This window comes from Varroa destructor, unplaced genomic scaffold, assembly GCF_002443255.2.
Source record: "Varroa destructor unplaced genomic scaffold, Vdes_3.0 BEIS01000006.1, whole genome shotgun sequence".
Classification (NCBI taxonomy): Eukaryota; Metazoa; Arthropoda; class Arachnida; order Mesostigmata; family Varroidae; genus Varroa; species Varroa destructor.
The window spans coordinates 28,656,059-28,683,310 of NW_019211459.1; the positions used below are offsets into that span (position 1 = coordinate 28,656,059).

General features: G+C 44.7%; 1 protein-coding gene across 3 annotated transcripts in view; it reads left to right on the forward strand.

Moving 5' to 3' along the window:
• The window catches only part of LOC111253298 (uncharacterized), a 76,788-nt gene extending 49,859 nt beyond the window's left edge, over positions 1 to 26,929 (forward strand). For 2 of the 3 annotated variants that reach the window (XM_086992541.1, XM_086992540.1), the window contains exons 2-4: positions 4,464 to 4,565; positions 16,565 to 16,725; positions 23,875 to 26,929. In XM_086992541.1, coding sequence (XP_086848667.1) covers positions 4,464 to 4,565; positions 16,565 to 16,725; positions 23,875 to 24,783 — 1,172 coding nt within the window. In that variant the 3' untranslated portion in view covers positions 24,784 to 26,929. The remainder of the gene's footprint in view (positions 1 to 4,463; positions 4,566 to 16,564; positions 16,726 to 23,874) is intronic. The other variant, XM_022812490.2, reaches the window with a different exon arrangement.
• Positions 26,930 to 27,252: the final 323 nt, after the last annotated feature.

Genomic DNA, 27,252 nt, shown 5'->3' on the forward strand with positions numbered 1-27,252 from the left:
CTGTTTGATACAATCATTTCCGATTATTAACTTCAGTCTGGTGCATCGCGTTTGGAGGGCTCATCACATAGTAGGATACCCCATGATCATCGACATTCTGCGTCAGTAATGCCATATTTTTTGCAGTTATTAACTTATATGTGACGTCCTGGTATAATTCATTGTGCTAGAAATAAATTCTTCGTTTTCTACCTGTTCCTTCGCCATGATTTCTTGTAGCTAGGATGGATTTTGTGCGTCTCATTTCGGGCGCCCATCTCTAATATACATAAGCGGGTACATCTACATAACGTGCTTCTCTAGCCGCTAGTCTCGCTGTTGTGGTACGTTGGTAGCTTAATCAAATGATAGAGAATCATTTTGATGTTGAAATGATAATCGCAGTACGGCTGGGATCAGTAGCGCCACAGACGTCACCAGTCGTTACAGTCACTCAAACCCCCTCATATAAGGGGTTCTATTCCGGGAGTATCATGCGGGTACAGGCAAATCCGTTTGCGCACCTTTCTGGCCTACCCGCAGAGGTACGCGCCCATTGCTCGTGCTGGAGTGGCTTAGAGCCGGACAGGGCCGCATTCAAACATGGACAGTAGAGAGATCTGCAGAGATCATCCTTCTCAGCTTTCCATCTGGTGACAGACTGAACTATGTGGTGACGAGACGGATATTTTTGAACGCGTAATCATACCTGCTACAAGAGTAAAATATGAACGAGTGAAGGGTGAGCCGTCATCGTAATCACCGCGCGAGTCTGTTGTGTCATATCGGTCTAGGAGGAGTGCTAGGAGCGAACATGTAAAATACATCATTTAAAATGAAAGCAACCAGTATGGCCTGTGGACAGCTAAAAGGCGATTAACTTTCACTTCGTAGCAAAGCTTACTGACGATTAGCAAATAACGTGAAGAATCGCAATTGATCTTCACCAAGGCTAATCTCTTCCGGTGATCCTTGCGGAAGGAAGCACTATTTATAAGGGTTTAATAAGTAAGTTGTCTGCCCAACTGCTTTGCCGTCTGCAAGCGTGTAGCACAATCGAAATATTATTTAATCTTTCACCAGTCACATCTATATGTTTATCATTTTAGTTTCCTACATCAACAAACTTTGAATTATTAGGGATGTAGCAGTTTTTCAAATGGAATCGTTTACTTAAGGGGCACTTCAATCCAATTTCATCTACGCTTTTAAAGACAGGCAGGTGTCGGTACGTTTTAATTAGCGGATATTATTACTGTCGGTTCTGTAGGAATAAGTGTTTCAGCAGACGCTTTTATACACAGACTGGCAAATGTGAAGTTATGTGAGTGCCTGAGAGAATGCCTCACTGGAACCGAAATAAGGTGTAGAAAAAATGGGGGCAAATATTAGCTCCTTTTATTTGAGCTCATAAAAATGGCTAAGTGCAAATTTTAGGTTAACTGGTGGACTTTTGTTGCCCTTTAGCTTCTCTTGATATGGACAGCGTTTTTAAGTGAGCTCTCTTCTTCCCCCAGGCTTCCGCTCCGTCAGGTGGTGTCATAGTAAAAATCGGTTCCAAAGTAAAACATTTTCTCGCCTCGCTTCGCTTAGGACAAGCCGAGCAGGTTCCTGCATATCCCCAAATGGCTGAGCGCGGGACAGAAAGGGGTCAGTTCCCTTCAACCTCTGTCCCCATTTTTCCCAATCCCAGCTTGTGCTACTCCCTTTTTTTGCCTCGCTCTACCCACTTTACCGAGGTGCGTGCCCAAAATGCATTTCGACAGGCGATTGTAACAGTTCTGCGTGGAATGCTTCAGCTTATGTCGGTACACATGAGTCTATCATCTTAGTTTCATTGAAGTTACCCGTATCGAGCTATTGGAGCCCCTATTGAGCCAAGGAAGAGCTATAGAAGATGTTATCACGGTCGTGCTACCAAATGAGTTGAGTGCTGTTAATACTATCGTATGAAGGTAGATATATATCGTTGTCGGCGACGATGTGATACTGAGCCAGCCTTTATACGACTGCGGGCTTAGACTTCGAAACAAAGTAAATCACTTTCGTATATTGGCGTTCCCATACGGTGTTGAGTTTATATGTTATTGATCCGCAAAAATCGGTTTATCGGTAATTTCGGTTAATCGTTCGATCAAAAAATTCTACCCCTATAATAATCTTTCGAATACATTTTTTCATGCACTTACGCCGTTCAAAATTAAGGTCTTTGTTAAAAGGGCTAGTAGTCTGTGCTGAGACTATTTGAAATTTCCCGCGGGAAAAATGCTCGCGTTATCGCCTCCTCATAACGACATCTTTTTTTTACTCCCTTACCTTAAGGATAGCTACTGCTGTTGCTGTCGCCCACGCCGCCGAAGACGAGGAAAGAGAGCTTTTTTCTACTCTGTGTTCGCGTCTCTCGCTTCGGGTCGTCACCGTTATAGATGAACGTTGTCCTTTTCGTTTCTCCCGTTTGTCTTGTTCGCTCAATCTCCACACGACTCTGTCACTAAGAGCCCCCTACGGGCGGAGGCCTGACCTACTTCATGGGGAACAAAGTGAGGTTCAATTTATGCAAACAAGAATAAATTTGCGATTAACATCATTAACGATTTTGTCTATTGGTAAACTCACTTGTACGCGAAATAGTACTGAATATTAGCAATTTCTTAAAATAGAATGTCTACTAATAGTAAGTATAAATATATTATTCAGCGGGCCATAACTGACATTATTGCTAATGCTTCTTGTTATAGAGTGTTGACGGAAAACAAGGAAAATTCGATAATAGGAATATAATACTAATAATAATAGTATTTGATACACATGGAAAAAGATTTGTGCATATAGCTAAGTGGGTGTCCAGTTCCCCAGGGGATCGCAACAACACCAACGAGCTGGCATGGTGGGCGCTGTGGGGACAGAGTTGAAGGAGCAACATGCGGCGGCTCTGTGTGGGGTAGAGAAGGGAAAATAAAGCTCGTCGCCGGAGGGCGACTGTTTCGCTTCGCGTACAGGCGGCGGTAGTCCGTTGAAGCGAGGAGAACTTCAAGTACAGAAGCCTATGGCCATGCCATCCATGTCGAGAAAGAGGATCGCAATGACGCCAATCATGAGGAAATGTTTTGGGGCGAGGCGACATCTACGACCCACGGTAGTTGACTAGGCAGTAAGGGTAAGGCGCCGATTATTTCGATACAGTATGTATGTATGTGTGTGCAGGGGCAGGACACGGGACAGACAGAATTACACAGAGAGGTAACATAACGCGCCGCAAGTTCAGGTCCGGCCTGCTAAATCCCCGCGACCAACTATACAGCGATTCTTTTGGCTGCGCTATGAATTATGGGCAATGCACTCTTACTTAGGTTTAGCGTCCCGACAAATCGAGAAAAAGAACAAGTACTGCTCAGTACGTAGCCGTCGATCAAATTTTCTCGCGACCATATTGCTTCTATAAGTATCCAAACCAGTGACAGAAAACTTGAAAGGGACTGGGTTAAATTTGGGAATTTACTTTATTTTTATGTAGATATCCCGGTGCCGATATAGTGTGTAACGTACTTGCCTGCTGAACTAAAGGGGCATGTAGTGCTCTAGGTTCGAACGTTTCGGTTTATGTTAGTAGTCAGCTGTCTTATGAAATGTTTAACATCGGTACCGTACATAAAACTCGGAGCCCTTGCTTTAGATATTCCTGCACACGAAGTCTTAGCAGCAAAAGTCTGCATAAAGTAAGCTCATGCACACCTACTGTCGAATAAGATTAATGTGCGCTCAATCAATTAGTTAAATGCGCGTAAAAATAAAAAATCAATTAGTCAAAAACCTTGTAAGCCTATGTACTAGGTTGTCTCTGCCTAATAAAACAACTATTCTTTCTTTTTACGTGACGTCTTGCTGCCTATCATTGGTTTTTTAATACCATGGGGTGTTTGAAGAAAGCTCACCGCCTTGGTGTGGCGTTCATTTCAAAGTACACAGCTGGAGACCATCCCTCAATTTTTTCGTGGATATCTGTATGAGGAGGTACTTTTATTTAATTATATATATATATATATATAATTTTAACGTAACGAAAAAAAGCTGTTGTTTTTTTCGCCAGAAGGTTATGTTTACTCAGATCGGTAGCTTCTCCAAAAACTACTGTCAAAGAAATCGCACTTTTTTGAAAGTGCATGCTCTGTGATTTCAATAAAAATTTAATATGTTATTTCAGTCGGCAATAGAAGTGTTTCGTTCTTAATAATAACACGTGCTTGAGTCATGTATTGGGCGATTACGCGCCTTGATGTATTGAAAAGTATCACCGCCCAATGAATTCGATCATTGTAACATAGCTTGACGTATATAGGTTTTGGACACGGCAAACTAAATTGAAGACAAATTGGATAATACTAGATAGATGTAGTGCAGAGAAGAATGTATTGAAATAAGCGTTCTACAAGGCTGAGCCAGCGTGTTTTTTAACGTACGTCTCGTCTGTTGTTATTCCTTTACAGCAGCTGTAACAGCTGCGGCAGCAGCTGTAGCAGCAGCAGCAGCAGCTCGCAGAGAATCATCCGACCATGAAGATATCTCGGACAATGATGATCCTGACAGATGTAAGTGTATTTTTATCACTGGATGCTTTAAACAATATATATATATATATATATATATATTAAAGTATTAGGATATAAAGGATTTGCTTAGAAGGGGGCACTTCAACATTTCGGATGTAAAAGCGACAGGGTTCAGTTGCTAACGTTAAGATATTATTATATATATTATTTCCATTGAATTTCTCCAAAGTAAGCTATAATGATCTATAGATATTGTTGAAAGCTTGGGCATCTTGTTTTTATCGTTAACCATGACAAGACACTATTGCTGATCTACTACTGCACGAGGACACCGATCGCATCGGGTTTGACAGATGTGGATAGGTTTGTGCTATTTTTGTCTCGTATCCGCTCACAAATCAGTGTATCACCGATAACACTGATTTTTGAGCTGAAGATAAAAACATATTCTTGGATGATTGTAGTTTGCCTGTGTTTACGATCGTCGGAAGTAGAAAAACTATGAAATATCATTGGACATGGTTATCAATAGTACGTTTTGGTAGAACATCGAAATGTAGAGTTTGGCCGTTTTACCTTAAATAAAAATTTTCGTTTCACAATGTTCTTGATAATAGACCCGTACAGCGGAAAAAGTTTTATTGCCTTTTGGCTATCATTTACCCATAATCGATTATGTAGGCTTATAATTCATGGCCTGTGCCTGCACGGCTTCTTAGGACTATCTTTACCGTACTGTTGTGTTAATTGACTTGCACTCAACGAAAAGCGAGCACCCACGAGCCGTTCGCTACTATCTAGTAAGGTCGATTATCGCATTAGGACGCACTGGACGTACTTGCTGGTTAACAGGCATGACACACAACGCAGGCCAACTTCGACCAAAGAACAAGATCAGATCAATATTTGCTATCATCTCCTACTACTTCTGGTACTACGGCTCCCACAATGACATTAAGCGATAGCACGAACAGTCGATATCAATATCTGTGACTTGTTGTCCTGACCGCCGTGACGACAAACAGGAACAACAACCGTTATCACCAATCGTACTTCAGAATCGTGGATATTTTCGTTTCGTTCATTTTTTGATTTCGATCTTTCGGCCTCAATGAGAAGTCGCACTGCGATTTAAAAAAAAAAACAACTGCCAGACAATTGCAAGATCAGGTCAGGGCGCTTGGTTCAGGCTACCAGACACTTCAGTTTTATTGAAGGCCACGATACCGATATCATAGAGATCGATAAATGGTGATAACAATAGCAGAGCACGTTGCTGTGCAGGCGACAGCAAAGGGATGATTGACAAAGTTTATGAAACAAAGGGGAGAGGCGGCATGCGGAAACGAGAACAGCTTATCTATCCATTCATTCATTCATTCATCCATCCATCCCTCGATCTATGGGAGAGCGTACCCGCTTAAGACCAAATAGGACACAGCCGATCCAATGTGGACCAATAGTATACTATACCTACATACATGCAAATAAACACTAATGCCATTGTTATTACGGAATCGGCAGGAACTACAAGACCAAGTATGGGGAGCAGCAACTAGTGAATCGGCCCTGATTATTGACACGATCAGACGCATAAAGGCGTCGTGGAAACATGTATAGAATTGAAAATCAAATGTCTAGGTTATTATTTTTTGGCATAGATAGAAGAAAGCAAACATTGTTCGCTGCTTCGATTTACAGTTACGGCTATTGTACGTAACGATTCTTTTGTTTGGACAGCGAAAGATTTAGATTTTGTTTAAGGTGCTCTTCTGATCAGAAATTAGCTAAGCCTCCAAAAGCCTTGCGATTACCTAAGTAATGTTTTTTTTTTGCTTCGACTAACGTACTAATTTAATTCATGTTATCTCGTTTTTTTAAGGTAGACACAGCTTCTTTCTTTGCACTTCGTGCTCTTCAAAGAGGAAGATCTTACGCGTTTATTTTTCTCGCAGTGGCTGCTAGCGTCCATCCCCCTCGACGGGTCAAGTCCCTATGAGTGACTACTAATCTCTTAATCAAGTGACGTCGAAATCTGTCGACTAGGGCTCATTTTCCGTCGATCTGACTATTTTGATGACAACGGCGTCACGCTGCTTCTTGACGACGAGCAGGAGGTGATCGATCCGACCTGATTATCGGGTGATCCGAGGCTCATCAGAAGCAATAACGCGTAGTTATCGCCATTATAATCACTATTGTAGTGCGAAGATGATTATGCCTTTAATGGCCACATTGCGGTCCCATCGGCCAACAACATGGGGGCGCCCCATTTAGCTCAGTTCTTATAGATCTCGCCTGTAATCGTAGAATATTACATAGAAAAAAACATGGACATGTCGCTTTATAGGCGACAGAACCTTCAAAGAAACTGCTGACGGTTGATTGATTCGACAGCTTATGCCAATTCTCTATATATAGATATATATATATATATATATATATATAATATAAAATCGGCAAAGTCACGACTGATAGAGAGACAGACAGATCCTTCCCCCTGATCTGATCTGTTTTAAAAAGCGCAGAGGAAAAAGGAAAAGACGAATGAAGGAAGAGGAGACCCATTGGCGACGACAAGGTATCGAAAAAGCCATTGACATCGATTAAGATCTTTACTTTTAATTTTCGTAACGGTCTTCTTCGACTTTTCTCCTGTTTTTCTTATACAGTGCGCTGCCCGGAGAATCATTAACCCTTATTAAAAAAAAAAAAAAGTTTTTTTTGCAAAGGCGTCTCCTGGGACGTCATTTGTTCGTCTTCCATAATTCAGTTCGAAATATTCCCAAACTTGTGCGAACCTGGGTCAACGTGCCGGGTTGTTTCAATCTATGGAAACTTATCAATAGCACATTGAATTAAGCTATTTATTCAATTGCGCTACTGATCTGTCGGAGTATTTGGTAAAACACCAAACAGTTCAATGTTCTAGATTCTCCTCCATTCGATCAGTCGGTGTTTGGGTAATATTTGAGTGCCAGGAAGACAAGTAGCGTAAAAATATAAATGGTGTGAACTCATTATATATCTAATTAATTATTTCAAGCTCATTTTCTTCCTTCGATTCAACCGACCATTTGTCGGTAGTCCTGTTCTAAATGTTTTATTAAAATCTGCTACAAAACGATACAAGCTGTTGCGCTGTCCGCTACCAGCTGGTGTTTACCGCTATTTGGTTTGTCCGTGTATATGGGCGTTTGAACACGTATCGAGTGCCGACTATGCATAGCTCTAGCGATCTGGCGTGCAGCCGCAATAGGAATGTATGCTGCCCGTCCATACCTAAAAAATTCGAATAAAATAGCAAATAGTAGTGTTCCCTTTTTTGTTGTTGTTGTTGTTGTTGTTGTCGACGTCGTTCGAAAGTTGCCCAACAGAGATGGGTCTTAACCCCTTGGAGGCCAACCATGCGATACTCCTGCGGTTTTCGTCGTCTCGAGGGAGAATGACATGGCATCAGCAGCCCTCCTCAGCGACTGCTCGGTTGCTGCTCCTGCTAACTGCTGATATTGTTGCTGCCATCGATCAGTCGCTCGGTCGATCTCCCTGCCTCCATTGGAACATGGGAATGGTGGTAGTGACGCCGATGATGGTGACTGTGCAGTAGCAGTGGCTAATGTGTACTGCCCGTCGGTAACTACCGTATCCGCTGTTGTTGCGTCTCTGTCTGTACAATCATGGCGTATATGTACATACCTATAATTGTAGCCGTCAGGGTACCACTCGGCGGAATGATAAATTTTGAGTAAAACCTTTCGCCAGACTCACTGCAGCCTCGGCAGCAATATCAGGAGTCGTAGTTGTAACACTGACGGTAGCGACGCTACGCTTGGCTTTTGGCTGAGGGGGTATGCTGTGGCTGTTTGTGTTGACGCTTCATTTAATCGCTATACTGAACCGAGCCGTTCGTTGCAGGACGCCGACCGCGAGAAGCAGACGTCAGTGGTCGGCGGCTTTCGCGACGTCGGCTACTCTCGAAATTCGTCGCACCGAGAAAGTAGGCAGACAACCGAAAAACGTAGTTGACCGGACGCCGCCAGAATAAATAGTAGCGATTTTGCGGCGGTTAATTGCGGTTTAATTATTTTGATAATAATAATAATAATAACGATGCCGACAATAGCGACAACTGTGATAACGATGGTTATTATTTGTGTTTGGTAGTGTTGTTATTTTAGTATATATCAATAATGAGCCATATCCTGTTATCTAAACGCGAACAAACGATCCCTTCGCCATTTGCTGGCTCTTGTTGCTGCGAACTGTTGCCGCTGTCAGTCGGTACGCGGGTCGCCGCCCGGCCCGGCCCGGCCCGGCCTGGGCTCGCTGGCGCTAGCCTCATTGGTGCCACCGTATGCTCTCACTGTGCCGTAAAGGTCGCCGAGAAGAAGGAAGAACGATGGGGATCAAGCGTCATCCACGTGAAAACCTTGATTTGCCGTAGTTTCGCAAGAAGACTGCTTCTGAGAGATACATTTCTATCGTTATTGATTAATTCTACAATTGCAGGTTTTTTAGGAAATTATTTGATTGCCATTATCATTCCAAGATGTATGGGAAGCCTTTATCGTATAACCTTCTTTTGTATCTCGGCTTATGATACGTCTTTTACGCAAAAAAACGCATTGTCTTATTTAATAACTGACACAGCGAAAAGTACCTATAACTGGGCTTCGATTCCGTAATACAATTAACGTATTTGTGTGTGTGTTCGTCGGTGTTAATGGCGCAGAAGCGCAAGTGAGGCCACAGTCTGCGAAGAAGTCTTCTATCAGGTACAAAAGATGTTCCCAGAGACGAGTGATGTCGATGCCGCTGCCGCTGCCGTTCGCGGAGCGATGAACGGCATCGCTTTTTGTTGATATTCGGCGAAGCCCTCTGCTCCTCGAACCTCATCTGTTGTTACGATTGGCTAATAACAATAATTTGTATTTGAAGTGGTAGAAGCAGTCGTAGTGCGACGCCCGCTGTATCGGCGCCATAGGCCACAGGTAGCCCCATCATCATAGGACGTTCAAACTATCGGCCTCCTAGCGCATTTGCTTTCGCGCAGACACCCCAATTCTGTTTTCTCCATTCAATCGTCGATGTCATCTTTTCAAATCTCCCTGACATTGAGACGTTCGTTTGCACTATTTTTGCTAGGCTCATTACTATACATGCACTCTCGCTCTATATGCACATATATACATGTACATACCCATATATACATATGTATGTATATACATGTGGAAGCGAAATTTCATTAGTTGGTCTTTGTAATATCATAGACTGAGCAGTGTGATTTGGCTCTTTGAAATCTTCTGTGTCTAATGTTGATAGGCATATGCGGTGCATGCGTTAACAAGCAATTGCCAATAAGCGTACACCTCATTTCCGCCTGACTCTTTCGATGAGTTACCAGCATACGACTCCTCATTTGAAGCATCGATTCTGGATTGATGTCTGCTTCGGCAAGCGACCACGGGCTGTCAAGGCAAAGTGTTGTTTGTCATCACAAGATTTCCTGTTCTTTTCGCGTAGCTACTGTCGGACGTTGCTCCGAGGCAAGATGCGGCAAGAAAAAAAGGGAGGCCAAACGGCCAGATACTAGCGCCACCGGTAGCGGCACCATCATGATCATCCTGACATTGGAAAATTCGTTTGTTTTCCTTGACGCTACAGGATACGAGAGTGATTTACTCATTAGCTTTGAAGGGTCCAACTTGACGCTTTGGACTACACACTTAGCCAGCGTTTTTTCATCAAGCGCTAGAAGAGAGGAAATATAATGGCTCGATTTGGACGAGTCGAAATTTTTCCTCTGACGGAAAGCGTGAGACAACGAGAAGTTGCTGGTCAGTTTCTTGGCCGCTCTATCTCTCGTTCTTTCTCTATCGGGTTTGCTGTTGTTTACTTTGTATGCTGCCTTCTCGTATGCCTCAGATGCGCTTCTTCAGAGCAATAATGCCACGATGAACTTTTGTTTGGGGAATTTGTACGTGCGCTGCAAGAGCACGTAGAGGCTGAACAAAGTGGAAGTGCTAAAAGAGTCAGCGCAGTGCAATATCTTTGTTCCATTATCGTCTCTACTGTTCTTCAAATAAAGAAGAACGAAGGACGACGCTGTTCCTACGATCTGGAACGCGTGTTGCGATCTCAAAGCATACGCGTCCGATGCCACCACCGTCGCTGCCATTACTACGGCCGGGGCACCAGTTCGGAAGGCGCCGCTGACTCTGCACTTGCTATACTCTGTTCATTTTCGCTTGTTCGTTGAAAGCTCTTCGACGGCGGCGGCGGCGGCGGCGGCGTCGTCGACGACGACGACAACAATTTAAGCAGCCGCTGCCAAGACAGACGCGACACAGCTAAACAGATCGGCGTTTTCTGCTTCTGCTGTCACTGTTCATTTTGCTGCTGGCGGCGTTCGTTGCCGAACGAAGGACTGGTGGGGAGGTGAAAAGTTGCGCTCATGTGAGCGACACACAGAAAACTGAAATATCATAAGAGTGAATTGTAACATAAAGCTGATGCCATCGTCACTGCTACAGCCCAGCTAAAGTAGCGGTGGTTCAGTGTTGTCCAGCCCCGTGCAGTTCAATTTAGTAAAGTCCAATTGAATATATTTATATTATTACTGTATGTAAAAAAAAAAAAAAAAAAAAAGAGTAAAGTGACTGGGTAACGAACCGTCGGCCACCGCGAACGAAAAACGAGAAGGAAGTGTAAATTTCGCTCGTGTTTTCGTTCGTAGCCGATGCGATTGCCACAGGAGCTATTGCATGGACTGTCGTAGTTGACTAATGCGACCGCTGGAATTGGTCCTATGTTATCGCTGATGATGGCGATAGAATCTGTTGTGTTGTTTCGTGATCCAGACTCGTTTGCCTCAGTTTGTGTGACGGTCTTGCGTATCGCGTCGCTAGCGTCTTCGGTGCACGACAGACCACAGCCACGAAACACAGTCTCGCTAACTCACATTGTCCTTCTCACCGTCCGTTCAAGCTCAATGAGTAAGCTATAGCTGGCAGCTTAAGTCAGCCAACAGCTATTTCAAATCTCGTCGACAACAACGACGGTGGCAGAAGACGGCGTCGCAGCTTCATCACTTCGACTTCAATTTCTCAACTTGTTCACTTCACTCGCTAGGCGAGCAAGCAAGCAAGCAAGCAAGCGGCACTTCGATACGAGTGGTTCAACCAGCAAACGGCAAAGAGCAGTAGCAGCAGAACGAATGCTCACCAGCAGAAGTGCGAGCTGCAACAGTCGTTCTTGGGCGTCAACAGGTCGGGGCAGTACCGTCACGATCGTGTTCATCATAGAGTTAACGGCAGCGGCGGCAACAGCGTTGAACCGGCTGAGACTGACGGACTAATGTATATTTAAGTATGTATGTTTAATCATTGGCCAGATGAACTAGAAAAACACTGTCCCGAACGAGCGGCCAACCCAACCCGACCCGACCCGACCCGCCCCAGAAACGGAAACAGCGCAAATAAACGCACACAAACAAGTATCTACCCATAGCAACGACGATGAGATTAGTGGGCGATCTCTCTCAATCTAATACGCCACTCACCTTATCGCCCATACTGCTACCGACAAACAAGTACGGCTCGAAGGCTTCGCACTAAGATGAGAATGGTTAAAAGAATCAGGCACAGATTAGGTGCTGCCCATATATTGGCCTAGTTTTAACCAATTAATGTCTACTAGTTCATCCTGCGCTAATGATTGTTCATGACATCGGGGTCGAACAGTAATAAATCGAGGTGTTGTATCTGTCTCTATGAACGAACGCATACTCCGATGATGTATGAAATAGAAACGGCAAATCCACGTAACCGGCACTCCGAGTTCTAGCCGGCTTTAAATGTTTACCGGACTTCGGAGCCCTTCTTGGAGAGTTGAGGTCGCGTGAAGAATGAATATAATGTACCGGGTTAAATTCGCAGTAGACGCGATCCGTTCGGTCGTCGCCAATGATCACGGTGATACCATTCTTCCGTTGTGTCGTCAGACGTTCTTCGTGACTTGTTTGCTTTACTTGTATTAAAAGTTTGAATTCTACACCTATAACAGCGCCGAAGATCAACACGACACGAGTTTTCTCGAATGAGGTGAATGAAGAACTCCTCAAGTGACGTGAGGAGGCTCGTCCAGATGATGGCTTCGTTTATCGAGAAGAAGCCATCCGCCGGATGTCTGTTCAAGCCCGTGTAGAAGGTTTGCTTGGATTTTGTTAAAAAAAAAATCGATCGAGATTGCGTTACAGCGTCGCTAAAAGCACGTTATATAGAAGGAAAAACAAAATCGAAGAGGGAATCCATTTAGGCGAATCACAGAGATTATAATCTTCCCTGTTCTCTAGCAGAAATCTAAGAGCATACCATTGAATATCGGCTATAAACAAAGCCCAGAGGGCTATATGCAATCATCATCGTCACGACCATAGCAGGTGCCAATTAAATATAAACCACCATCTTCAACGACATTCTCTGAGAGCGCCTCCATTGTTTCTCTAATTTTTTACTATTCAATACACACAATTGTGTGTAGTTCCCGCTGAATGGTAGACACAATTGTACGATTTTGTTGGTAGATGCCATGACCTACGACTAATTAAGGATACGCTTACGACGGAAGATGCATCTGATGATTGCAGACGATCCAAAATCAACAAGCGTGATGTTTCGATGATTTCTGTCGGGTGATAAGTACGAGCTTTTTTACGTTTACCTAATTTAGATTTTTGGCCAGTGTTACTTTCGAGCAGCTCGGACTCTGCCGCTCTGAAAGAGGACTGGGGACGAATTTGTTACAATGGTATCTTCAGCTGCAGAGCGATCCTACGCTAACCATTGACACAATCATTTGTGCCAAACTTGCTTTCATCAATTAGAAAACGTTTCGTGTTTTAGTTACAATAGCTGCTCCTGCCAAAATATCTCTGGGCATCTATAATCGGGCGTAGATAAGGGAGCGTCTTGAAATACGGCAAAAATTCATAAGCTATGCGAATAGTATCGATGTGTTCAGGTTTATAAAAGAGTAAGCGCATTATGTGAGTGCTCCCTCTAGTGCGTAGTCTTTCTCCAAAGAGAACTTCAGTGCTTCCCTATCTTTCAATGTCTGGTCCCTCCGCTCGCTCTGTCCCCTTCTGTTGCAACTCCGATTTTCCTTCAACTAGTCGCCTCCGCGCATCGACGACTGAAATAGCATCGTACAACCGGATCCTACGAGCCACTCCCGTACGTCCATTCGAGTAGCTTGCGACTGCAATAAATGTGGCATTTTGTGCAATAATTGTTTTCGATGATGATCGTTGTTGCCCCCGCTGCTGTTATGCGTCGCATCAATGTCTATTAGTTCGCCCTGTCTCTCTCTCTCCCTGTACGCCCCCAGCACCCGGCCTCCCCCTGTGCGTGTGTCTCTCTCATATTGCTGGTGGTCCTTATTACTGTGGTGGAAGTAGTCGCTGCCAACTTTACGTTCGCTGTCTTGTCGCCAGCGCAGACCCTGCGCTCGTTGCGCCGTTCGAATTAATCCGGCGCGGGCCGTGGCGACGGCCGTCGCCGTCAATGTCTCCGTCTCCACAGCAAGCAGCGTTGTTGTGGGACTGCCGCCGTCGCCGTCGTTGTTGTTGGTGGACAGATCTACAGCAATGGCGACCGCTGCTATAGCCAGCACAGTTTCCCAGTGCCAGCACTTGCCTTCGCGGTTCGAGGAGGCGGTACCAACGGAAGGCGGGCCCCGCCCGCTCCACCGTCACCACTTTGAACTACCGATACCACCATCAGATGAACAGCAGCGGCTAAAGCAGCCGCCGTACGCGCTCACTGCCGCAGCTATTTCTTCCTATAGCTCCCGCTGTTCTACAGCGCTCGCTCGCTCGCTCACGCACGCAGCTACCCAGGTCGCTCGCTGTGTCTAGTACCAGTAGTATTAGTAACGAGCGAAGCGCCAACAGCCTACGGTAGCCAGTTATCCACAGACCCAGCAGCGCCGGCCTGAGAGAAACAAGAGAGAGGGTCGCCATGGCTGCCGTCATGGCCGCCACGGTGGTGAATGGCCGAATGAGGAGTGAAGGCAGGGAAGCATCGAAATAAAAGGGGCGCAGGCGGACGGACAGACGACAGCAGCAGCGACGAAGCACGGGGGTAACGGGGAAAGCGGGAGAAAATGGCTGGAACACGAAGAGCCTGACCAGTGTCCTGAAGTGGGAGAGATGGAGTGGGTTCGGTTGCCAAGCGGCCGTTGTGTCCTAGCCCCCGTGGCAGCACGGTAACAGAGAACCCCAGCGACATCGACATCGTTGCTACAAACGCAAAACACAAGCATGAAGCACACGCACACACGTGTGATAAAATAGCCGAAATATCGGAACCCTTTATGTGTTTTACTAGCCTACGAAACGTACGTCGTACAATAGATCGCCTTAAACAAATGGCAGACGTTCACCCCGTTCAGATGTTCCATCATCAATAGTCGAAGGCATTTGGGATCGTCTGTGAAAGCTGCGTGAAGTGTCACACTTCAACTCGATCGGCGTACGGAATGACGACGAAGTTCGTAAACTGAGTGTTTCCATAGAATATAAAGTAGATTGTCAAGTGTTTAAACGCGGCCATTTATTTCGAAATGATAATTCGATGTTATTATCATTATTACTCATGATCATATCGAACCGTCGTCAGGTTCCTTAGCATACGTGCGAACGCTATGACAGGCTCGCAAGCTGAGTGAGTGCGACGAGTCATATAGAATTCAGCCTTTCATGTACGCGATGCGTGTATTCCTAATGGCAACACGACGAAATCGCGGCCTTCGTGTTTACCCAGGGACAGATGTCGGTGTCCGTTCGAAAGGGAAGACCGCATTAGAAACGAACAACGACTGGATCGAAGTAGCATCAAAGGAAACAAAAAGCGACAACAAAGAGCGGGTATCGATTGGGCCAGGGGGTGGGCGTCCATTGGGCTAGACTTTACCGTTTTTAGGAAAGACAATTTCATGTGCAAATAATTTGGGCCTGATGATCTGACATGGCAGGTAGGCAAACGATTTATTTAAATGAACCTATTCTTTCTTCAAGACGAAGCATATCACAACGAGAACCAATAACTGGAACTACGAGCAGCGACCTCTTTTTTGATAAAACGTTATAAACGCCCCTGTGTGTGTGTGTGTGTGTGTGTTTGTGCGTGTGTGTGCCTTGCTACACACGTATATTGTATGTCGGTTACAGTTGGAATGGCGTAACGTCTGCGAGTGCATGTAGCAATATAAAGTTCTATATATGACACATTTTGATTCATAATGTCATTGCATCTCAGTAGCCGGCGAGACGTTACTGGTTGTGTATTCTGGATGACAAAGAATGAATCTGGGTCCTTGGACAATCCTGCAAGGTCCTGATTATTTCAAGAGCGAAAGAAATAAAAAAAAGGGTCACACAGCTACATGTTTATTATCCAGATAGGTAATTTGAATAGTTTCACAGAAATATAGTGTGGTTTCTATGGAAAAGCATTCAACTATGTACGACAAGAAGTATTTTTGTACGTCGTCTACGACGACAGTATTTATCCGTGTCAGTCGTTTGACGCTTATTTATTAATGGCATCATGTGCCTTGTGTTGCAAGTTTTATAGTCCGGAGGTCCTTGCGAATTCACTTCAAAAAGATGACCGCCAGGCGCTGCTTAAACAGCACCAGCAAAAAACCTACTCACAAATTTACATAATTTACTGCTGGCATAAAAGCCAACGGTGCATTCGACTGCCTCGGCCCATAGCAGGAGGTCTAGCCCAGGCTGATGACCTCTTGGGTTGCTCCAGGCCGTGCAGTAGGACCACATTAGCAAGCGAAGAGAAACAGCGACAAATGATCAGGCCTTAGGTCTAATAAAAATTGTTAGTCTAATGGCCACAGATTGATGCAGTTAGCTAGCTGAACATGTTTAATTTCGCTAAATTTATTAAGCGTGTGATTTTCGAGGCATTTCATTGGCAACCTTATATCTAACTCGTAGCGTTGTTTGTCTACCCTTACAGACGCGAATGATGCGGACGCGAAGCGACGCCGGACACGTACCAACTTCAACAGTCACCAACTGGATGAGTTGGAGAAAGCATTCGAAGCCTCTCATTACCCCGACGTGTTTATGCGTGAAGCACTCGCCATGAGGCTCGATCTTACTGAGTCACGCGTACAGGTAGATAGATATTGCTGTTCCTGGAAAACGGGTGGCCCTTTGCATTCAATAAAGGGGCATCGCACCTATGGTTTATGTGCCTACACGTTTGTCTCAACATCTGTGATCTTAGAGATTCAAAAGGTCTAGGCTTGCTGTTTTAGGGTTCAGGAGCCTGGAAAATTGGAAATGCTTAACACAGTTATCTCCTGCAGATAAAACGGAACCGATTGACAAGCCGCCGGCTTGTCGGTTTGCTGAATGTAGTATTTAGTTATAGGAAGTCACGTGAATTTAAGACAATGGATAACAATGAGGCGACATAATGTAGATGAGGTGGAAACTTGAGACAATTACGCCGGTAACAACAAAACTGCTCTTAGAGTAGTAGTAGCAGTGAAAGTAGCAATAAATCCTTCGAACGTGGGAATCTGCAAAACTACCCAGAAACCTAAGTCGTCTCTTAGTATTACTGATCGAATAGACAATCATGCACGGAGTTCTTCTCCAATCAACAAAGTGCGCGAGGGACGATCAACATATCACACGAACGTATAGATAGATAGATAGACGCACAAACGAAAGCTCTAGATCACCGACAAACTTCAAGTTCTTCGCCAAAAAGCCAGGACTCGTTTCACGCTAGGGACTCATCAGCGCCAGATCACTCTATACCAATCGTATCTCTTCTTTCGTACCCACCTATACACACAGAATGTCCACACATACAAAGCCGCACGCTCATTGGAAGGTGCCAACTAGCTAACAAGGAAAGCTCAGATGGAACTCATCGCCAATAAAACGAGTGGTCTACGCGTTCATTGCAGCTTTGCTACGTAACTAGACAATATATTATATGAATTAAGTAAGGATAGCGAGGCAGCCGTAATGGCCAAGCTTAGTCGACGGTGCAGCGCCTTATCGAACCTCTGCACCAACTTCGGCTGCAATTACTGATACGAGCTTATGAAACCGCTAAACTTGCTCATTTTTAATCAACACGCCATGTAAGCACAAACGACTACATATAGATATAGAGATTTTTCTAATTATGACGGAAATTACGAACCTATTTTGGTGCCTGTGACGTCCGGCAAGATTATTATTCTCATTTATATAGAGTAGCACATCGTATTGTTGAAAGCGCTCATACGCAAACCGTGTGTAGTTCATAATGGCTATGTTATTCTATCGAACTATAGATTATTTTTACGCAACTATTAGTCAATATAATAATACACAGTTGAAACAATATGCCACTAATGAGTTGTGACCGACGAAGCAACCTCGTAGGACTGGGGCCACAGGGTCCTATCGTGTTCCTGTCATTTTGTTACGATTTGCCATAAAGCGTACTTGAACAAAGTGTCCCACACATGATGGAGATGACTGCTGCCCGTCGTACAGCCTGAATCTGCAACCTAAAGAGGTGTTCACTCGATTTAGAAGTGTCTCTATATGGCTATTCTATCAATCGAGAATTGATGATAAATAATATCAACCTTTGGTTTATGCTTTGCGCCTGATTTTCCAAATGAAAACAAATAGACTAAAGAAAAGAAGGTACATCCATTTCTCTGAAAATATATATAATAAAGACAAGGGAGTTGACGGTTTGATAAAGCCCACGTAACACTGTCCCGTGCTAAGCGCATCAAACGAAACAGGCCAACAAACATGTCACACAGTTAAAAATTTCAACAGAAATCTATCGTAAAGGTGATTGAAAGTGTCGGAGCACGGTCCCTTTCCAGACCATGTGTTGGCAACTTGAAACTTAGCGGTAAGTAGAATAATCCAGGATCGGATTCGACGATGGCAACAGCTGGCGACGCAGTGATTGCGTAGTTGCCGTGATCCCTATGTGTTTCGCCACGCTCGATCGAATTGTTAGAACGTGAAAAGTGATTCCTCTCATCACCTTCTCCCTATATTCTACAATAGACAACAAAACGCTTCACCTTCTGTTGTAGCCAGTTGGCTCTCACAACTCACTGCCGTTACGCTCACCTACGGTTCAGACAATCGGATCTACAAAACGGCAGCAACATCCGCTGTAAGTATCTACGAGACTTCGTCCGCTGTCAGCGGCTTTCTGTCTAAGAATCTACGCCGGTCGACGACGAAACGGGATAGATCTGACTGGCCTGAATATCAGATTCTGGAACACGTTTCCATTATTCGCGGTCGAAATCGACGATATTAGCGATAGTGAATCGGCGCAGACGATGTTGGTTGGCATCGGACTGATTTTCCTGCCTCTTCTTCTGGGTCTTCCTCGCCGTCGTCCTTAGTATGTCCACGTCGCTGCTCTTCGGACTGAATCATTTGCAGCGGCGTCATAACACTCTTTCGATAGCCATGGTGTATTATACTGCCCATATAGTCGAATACGTTCATTATACGCTAACAGCGTCCGGTCGGTCAACGGACTGATGTCTAATTGTATAGCCAGTAACGACTTTATATTGGTAGGTTTTCCTTTCCGTTATCTTCGACTGACTGTGATTGACAGTAGATTATCAACGACAGTTCGCTTTGTGCTTATTCTTTAGCGGACACTCCCTACGTCCAGCAGCGATGCCGATTAGTCTGTGATCTGTTATCTTCTAGTGCGAGAAGATAGATAGACGGCTGGTTGTTTAGTGCAGCTAATGTAACTATTAAAACGAGAGAAATAACGTTGGCAAATAGATGCGTCTGCTTAGAAGAGCGCTGATCAGACGAGAACCTCGTTTAACGTCAAACTGACCTTTAGACTGACGAAGACACTATGAGAGCGCGCTCCCGCTAAGATCGCCTGCTACAACGCAAACGGGGGACAAGGATAGTTTTATTAACGTATTATGCTTTAGTTACCTGTTACAATAGTGTATCTAACTATTCATCGTTCATTGGCGCAACATACAAGCTATGTGTATACACATATCATTCGGAACTGCTCCTAGTTCGAGATAAAAATAGAACTAACTGAAATAAGCGAGTACGGACAATGAACTTCACTTGGCATTTTCGGTGTACTGCGATTCGCGCGGAAAAATGGGACAGGCCAGAGGATGCTTATGGTTCTTATGTCTGGGTCGCTTAAAAAAGCGCAAGTTGTAGGGAAACAACCGGACTTGAAGGTGAACATGCCTCTACTCAGGGCATATAATATTAACCTGCTTTTGATTTTTAACAGTTAGGGTTTAATACGAAATAAGTCTGTCAAACTTGCTGTACGTATCGGCTGATCGATTCGCTGTTAGCTGGCGGAAAACAACGATTGCTTGCCTCCTTTGCTATTCTTATATTTTTTTACACCGCTCGTGACAACAAAGCGTTATTATTATTAAGCGACGATAGCAACAACGAACACAGCAGTATCCTTATTAATATCGTATCATGAGTAAAACCTCTGTGAATGACAGGAGGTGGCTGTCTTGGCGTCCTTATTTGCTATCAGCTAAAGTAGTGTACCCGCTTCATTTTCATGTCATGATTAAGAAGCAAGCCGAGGAGGGTCAGGAATGCTTCTATGGCGGACAATTGTACGTCTGAGGAACGAAACGGTGTTCTGCTTGATTGGCATGAGGGTAGTGCCCATGAAGCGGTGTGCTGGCGTTTGATTAAGACGTCATTGCTGAAACGCTGCATACGTCAAACAAAAACACGTAGCATTGAGGCGCACTGACTGATTTAGGTTATCGCCTACTACCAAGCTGAAAGAATCCTTTATGATGAGTCAATACAGAGAACAACTAATTCGAGCAATACTCATAGCACCGCACTAGTAGCCATACAAACCAACTGATGCTAGACCGGGCTGTAGGCACAAAAATCTAATTACCGGAGGAGAAGCATAGACAAGCAGAAAGGCCACGCACAGAAAAATATGGGCAGGGCCACTGAGGTTTTCAACACATGTCACATCGTTTTCATCAGGTGGATACTCATCTTTCCTGATGACGTTCTCCCATCTAATAATCAAGCAAAACAAAAATAGTTAAAAAAATTATTGCATTTTTTTTCGCTCAGATATGTTATTCGCTAATTACATTCTCTAAGTAGATCGTCGTTTTTATGGCCAACATGAACTGTCGCGGACCCTCAAGATCAAAATCTTTCCCTCCCGTCGTCGAGTATTCCACTGAAAGGACGACGGCCGCCATGGAACAACAAGTGAAATATAATGGTCAGGTCGCCTAGCTACAATTTGAGATCTGGAAGCAGACGAGCCGTGAGTCGGAGAAGGTAAAGTCTGCCGCTGTTCCGCTATTAATTAAGTACAAGAGATAAGGGTGCGCGTGTTCATCCCGCTGTCGACGATCGCGGCCGCGACGTTTAACGCTGCGCGAGTCGGCCTTCTTTTTCTTCGGCTTGGCTATCCGTCCGTCTGTGTGAACTGTGCGTCGGCTAGCCACCCGCCATTTCGTGAGGAGAACGCCGGTACGTCTTGGCGCTGACTCGTTTGCCCGTTCACTTACGAAGTCAGGCTAACCATTTATCCTGCGCTTTGACGGCGCGTCGAGCGTCGTCATGGAAAAGAGAGGAAACTACGGGGGTAGCATGTGTAATGGCGACAGCGGCGTATTTCGGTGCCGACGGCAGGCAGTAGAACATGAAGAGGGGCGAGCTGCGCGTTGAGTTGAGATGGGACATCACAAATGCGAAAAGGAGTTCACAGAATTTTCGCCAACGTCCCTCATCTGGACTAGATGAAATAATATTATTATTATTAATAGTAACAATAAAAAATTAGAAAAGATGAAGAGAAAAAAACAACGGTAGCAGCGGCATAACTACTACTGTATAGGAAGGGCCTTAAAAAGAAATAACTCATTAATAACAACGGTAATAATTAAGCGAGAAGCAATTAGTAAAATATCGTTGAACGAACGCGGCTTGGACGTGATCTTGGACGTAACGCTAGCTATACACGTCCAGGCTGACTGGTCGCTCTCGTAAACACACCGGGCGACGGCAGTGCTGAGCGCATAATGTCCCAGGGAACAGAGCTGCAGGTCTGCCTTCTCTATCTAAGGATATAAAAAACAAAAAAAACACAATCTATCAAAGGAAATTATACAAAATTGCTACACTTGAGAAATATAAGAGGGAAAGCAAAGAAGCGCATAGAAATAATAACGGAATAAGACGGCTGATAATACGCATGCATATGATATACGTTATAATGTTCCATACATTTGACGACAAGACGTAACAGCTTTACGTGAAGACAACTGATTTTAGCTTAGCAGCTTTATGTGATTCATACCGTCAGCTTAGCCCGTCCTGGTGACAGGAAACAGGTCAACGAAGCTATTGATAGCTCCCCTCCACTACAAAATATAGCGATGATCATTGTGCTGAAATGAGATCCAGTAGAAGCTGCCAGCTTGGATGAGAAGACCACATATATAGTTAGTTATATTTACACGTCGCTCTGCTTCCGAATGTCTCGAGCACCTAATGAATTGGCATCTTCTCGTCAGCTGAAGTTACCCAGCCGTTGTGAGTGTTCATTAATATTCATGAGTCAACTGAAGCAGTCATACTGCTGTTCTTCTTTCCTGTTGCCTAAACCGTTTTGTTATGTCGACCATCCCCATTCATTTACACGTATGCCCCACGATTAGCGGGCTATATGTGGCATATATATATATATATATGCGTAACTGCCAATAGTCATATGGCTTTGAGTTTTGCTAACACTAGGATTTACATATTTATGATTCTTCGATTGCGGTTTTTTTATCCGTTCCGGGTCGTAAGGCTTCATACTGAAAAGAAAACGAACCCTTCCCATGCAGCTGCACTTGTTTAGATTAATGCTGTGTATTGATCTGTTGTTATTCCTCAAATACTCTCATCCGGTTAAGAAGTAGAAATTATATCAGGCATCAATGTACACCTGGTAACTGGCTTCTAGCAGACCCATGCGCGTGTATACGTGTGTACCCGTAGAAGAGGAGGGCGCTGGGCTCTTCGCCATGCTCATTTGTCTGTGGTGTCTCATCGTTCCTGACTAGCTAGCTTCGCCAGCGAATAGAAAATTTGCGTCTGTACATTTCGATCCCTGTCCTGGTACCCACCCATTTGTCTACCACTTTCCTGGATCCATGACCAGAGCCATGGTAGCGATTATAACTAGGATAAGCGACGCTGAGCTGTTTGGGTAGCTGCCTAACGACTGTCGAATTCTCAGTCGCAGTCGTAGCAGCAGTGGCAACATTTTGGGAAGCATGGAGAGTTTACTGGTCGAGACGGTGTTTATACGTATGCCGTGACTATGAAATTTAGACAAAGTACAGAAAGGAACAACTGCGCAATCAAGGGCGGAGGAGAAGACCCTCCCATACGATCTGCTCTAACAGAGTAACTGCTAGCTCCTCCTATTTCGGTGCGAAGTACGCAACGCCAACAAGAACGACTAAGCGTCAACCGACGCAACTAGGCATTAAAAAGCAATCCGTGCCCTATGGCATCCTTCTTAGCTCTTTACGGGATCGTGCAGTTTGCTTTGATCTGTTGTAATCAGAAGTGCCGAAGATGAGCGTGACGACGTTGAATGAAGTCTTCATCCATCCATCTACTGCTTAGTCAACGGCAGCAGTCTACGAAAAGCTGTAGGCATTTCTGATCTGACGTCGTCAGCGCTGACTCGCAGTACCAGCTGCCTTTGAATCCTGAAGATTAACCTGCTAAGAGCAAATTAAAACTGTATACAAGGTGATCACGACAATTAACATTCGCCAACAAAGATCCCCTCTTCGGATGTGTTTATGTTTATGGCGTCCGTGTTGTCACTACGACGAGAGTCCGATAAGATAAATGGCCAGTGCCGACGTTTGACGGCCTACGGTGCGCCAACCCGTCGCTGCTAATTCAGTGCTTTGGACCTATTATGATACTAGTAGTTGTCGTCCGATTATGCGGAATAAAGAAGAAACTTACCTATCCTGATATGACTATACTGTGACAGGATGTTCACACATGGTGCCCGTTAAAGGACGTCGAGTTCTTCTACCTCCGAGATTTGACGTTATTTACATAGACAATTTCAAAGAGATAGTATGTAGTCGTATAGCGTTTCGTATTGTCGGTGAACGTGATGTTATCGCTGGCGATTATCTAACGGTCGCGTGAATTTCGTGTTACGCTTCCCGTGTTGCTCTGTTATGGTTTCAGGTGTGGTTTCAAAATAGGAGAGCCAAGTGGAGGAAGAAGGAAAATACGAAAAAGGGCCCGGGCCGGCCTGCTCACAATGCACATCCGCAGACATGTTCAGGAGATCCCATTCCGCCCGAGGAGATCGAACGCCGTGAACGCGATAAGAAGGAGAAAAAGCTGCGAAAACAGCTCGATCGGACAGCAAAGCGGCTTGAACAAGCGCGCCTCAAGCCCGGAGTGAATCTTGGTTCTCTCCAAGAGGCCATTCAGCAGGCGCTGCACGAACTCTGGAGCCATGCCCCTGGAAAGCAGCCGGCCGACCTTATGGGACAGGAAACATTTTCATTGCTGGAATCAATGGGAATCAACGTGGCTGAGCTCTTCGTCAAGTTTCAGATGGAGCCAAGTCCAGTTCTGACATCGCCAACAAGTCAGGATACAGGAAGCAATAGTTCAGCTGATGTCGCTGCCAGCCTTCAGCGTCTAGTTTCTCAACAAGGCCTACAACTGAAACCACGGCATGGCTCAGGCGTAGCGTCGTTTTCGATCGATAACCTGTTATCGTCAGCGGCCGCATTGGCCGCCCGCCGATCGCCAGAGCCTGAAGACATGACAGTCAAACGGCGATCAGCGAGTGTGACGCCCCCACCGCACACACCTCCACCGCTGACGCCGCAAGCGTTGTTTAGCCTGGCAGCGATGCATCGGGGAGCCGCTTTATCCAGTCTATCGGCCGGAGCGAATCCGTTTGAATTGCTGCGGAGAGCTACTAGCCGGTCACCCCGAGGTTCGGAGCCCGACGCCGACGATGAAAAGCTTAACGTGGTTGACTGCAGTGATTCGGAGGAGACATGTGACTTGGACGAGCCTGAGCCCGATGAACACCGGTCTAGCAACAATAATAATGGTGCGCATAAAGTCCAGTGACGGCATTACGACGCATAGCAGCAGCAGCAGCGGCAGCAGCAGCGGCAGCAGCAGCGGCAGCAGCAGGGAAACGTCGCTTCCGCAGACGCGTTTGTCTTGCGCCGGGCAACAGGTTCCCAGCCGGAGGGTAAACGATGGTAACTTCTAGCGAGACCAACGATACTAAAACAATTTAGGTTAAATTTAGGGGTGACGGCGTCGGACAAACAGAGCAAGAAGCATGAAAAATGAAGATATTTATAGATAGCAAAAAAAAGAAACAAAGGATTTAATACTGCAAACGTGTGTATATAGAATATCGCCTTCGGCTGGTTAGGTCTTGCCTTACCTATCATCCAGAGTTCCTTCTGCAGAGTGGCCCTTGATCGCGATTCCGACTTCACCCATTTGGGGGCTTCTGACCTGACCCGCCTAATCTGATACAGAACCGGACAGATTATTTATACTCAAATGTTGTTCGAATTGTGCTGAAATCGGGCATCGATTCAGGAGAGGCTGTGCCACGATTTCCACCAGCCTCTATCTATCCCAATTCTGTTGTGCGTATCCCCTAGCGTCATTCATTATCAATGTGTGATTGCGGCAGCGTTGTGGATGATGGCAAACTCGTCATGCTGATGCCGATTCGCAGAGGTGTGGTGAGATCAGGAAGCATCAACAGAGGAGAACAGATGGAAAAGGAAGAACGAGAAATAAAAGCGTGCGTAAAGGAGATAGTCGCATGTTTTCAATGTCCGTTGTATATATGACATTTGTCGGATTACGGAAGCCGAAGATGATGAATGGAGTGACATTGTTCATGCATAGCGAGTTGAACGAACGAACAGCTTGCGGAAAACGGGACCGCGATCGTTAGGATTATTCTGTTTTAGATGCAATACCTCGAATAGCCAAGAGCCCTCACCAACATCGTCAATGCTATTGTCACGGTAAAATTCTCAGTGAAGTCTATAGACATCGAATAGATGATGCGCTCTAAAAGAAGATGTACTTTTTATCCTTAGTCTTAGATCGTCATAGTTTAAATGCACTCTACGGCTGCACTCCTAACTATAGAATTACGGCCCTAATAGCAAAAACATATCGATGGTAGTAACGATGGTTCTCTTTGGGTTATTTTGTAGACAGTAGCAGCGATGCTGATGGTGACGGTCGAGTCGGCTATTACGACGCTCTATAGAAGAAGATATAGTAAAAAAATGTTTCTGTGTTAAGTAACATTAAGTTCAAGCGATGATGGATTATAGCGCTGGTGATACTGGTGATTATGACAGCCAAAAAAAAAGACGTTTGATTATCAATGGTAATGATTTCGATGATCCAGTCAGACGATAAATCAGGCGATGATGGTGATGAGGGCTGACATAGATAACTCTAGAGAAATTCACAATATTAAAATTAGAAATACAGATGAGACAGAGAAAAGCCACATCGTCGAAACAATAAGTCTATTAGATTCTTTGAATTACCAACACGACATTGGTAAATACCCTTCCGCATTTATTTGACAAAAGTTTTTCTCTGCTGAAGTAAAAATAGCGAATTCCATGGCCGGTACCACGGATGACGTGGCACGAAGGACTGTTTACGTATACGCAGTGTTCATACAAAACAATTAACCCTATCATTACCAGGCTCAATTAGGTCCTCTAATTAGTGTTACTTAATCGTGCCGTACCACCATCATCACAAACTGAATTTCGACTTCAGTGTAACGGAGATTGTGATTGTCCTTGTACAGGTTTTATTGATCAACCTATAGCATTAAAGGGTTAGCACTTTATGCGTTCATTTCATGTACTAACCGTAAGAGTCAAAAACAGGGCGGTTCAATACGAAAGTTGTACACATAAGTATTCCAATCTTCAAAAACCCACTGTTAATTAGATTTGTCAATATATGTTTCATCAAATCGGTGGCCCTGTAAAAAGATGGATGACTGAGTACGGGCGATTCATAAATCCACGAGACCAGGGGCGTCAGTCGCAGGAGTCTCGCAGCTGCGACTGGGCGCGCGGAACAGTGTGAGCCGTTCGAAAGTCCAAAGTCAATTCCTCGTCGACTATTTCCTCCAACTGTTCCAACCAATCATTGCTATTTATTTATAACACTCAAGAGAGAAATAAATGATATTATTATTATGCGATATCTGACGTTATTAATGATCCATAGTTTGTATGTAGGTTGTGCATGAACTAACACAGGAATAGAAAACCTCAAAATGTTCAACTAGAATTAGTGCGCCGCCATCTGTGCAACAGAAGTTATTTCCACTGCTCGGGAAATCAGTTCCTCAATTTAGCTATTGAAGGGCATTGAAGGATCTAATATATTTGCTAACGTTCCTCAATTGACTTCACGCAACTTGAAGTTCGGACCTTTTATCCTATCTGAGTGAAGCAGTCAAATTGCAAAAGCAAGTGCGCGTTGCTTATTATCATCATTTGCAATAGATATTGAAGCCAACCA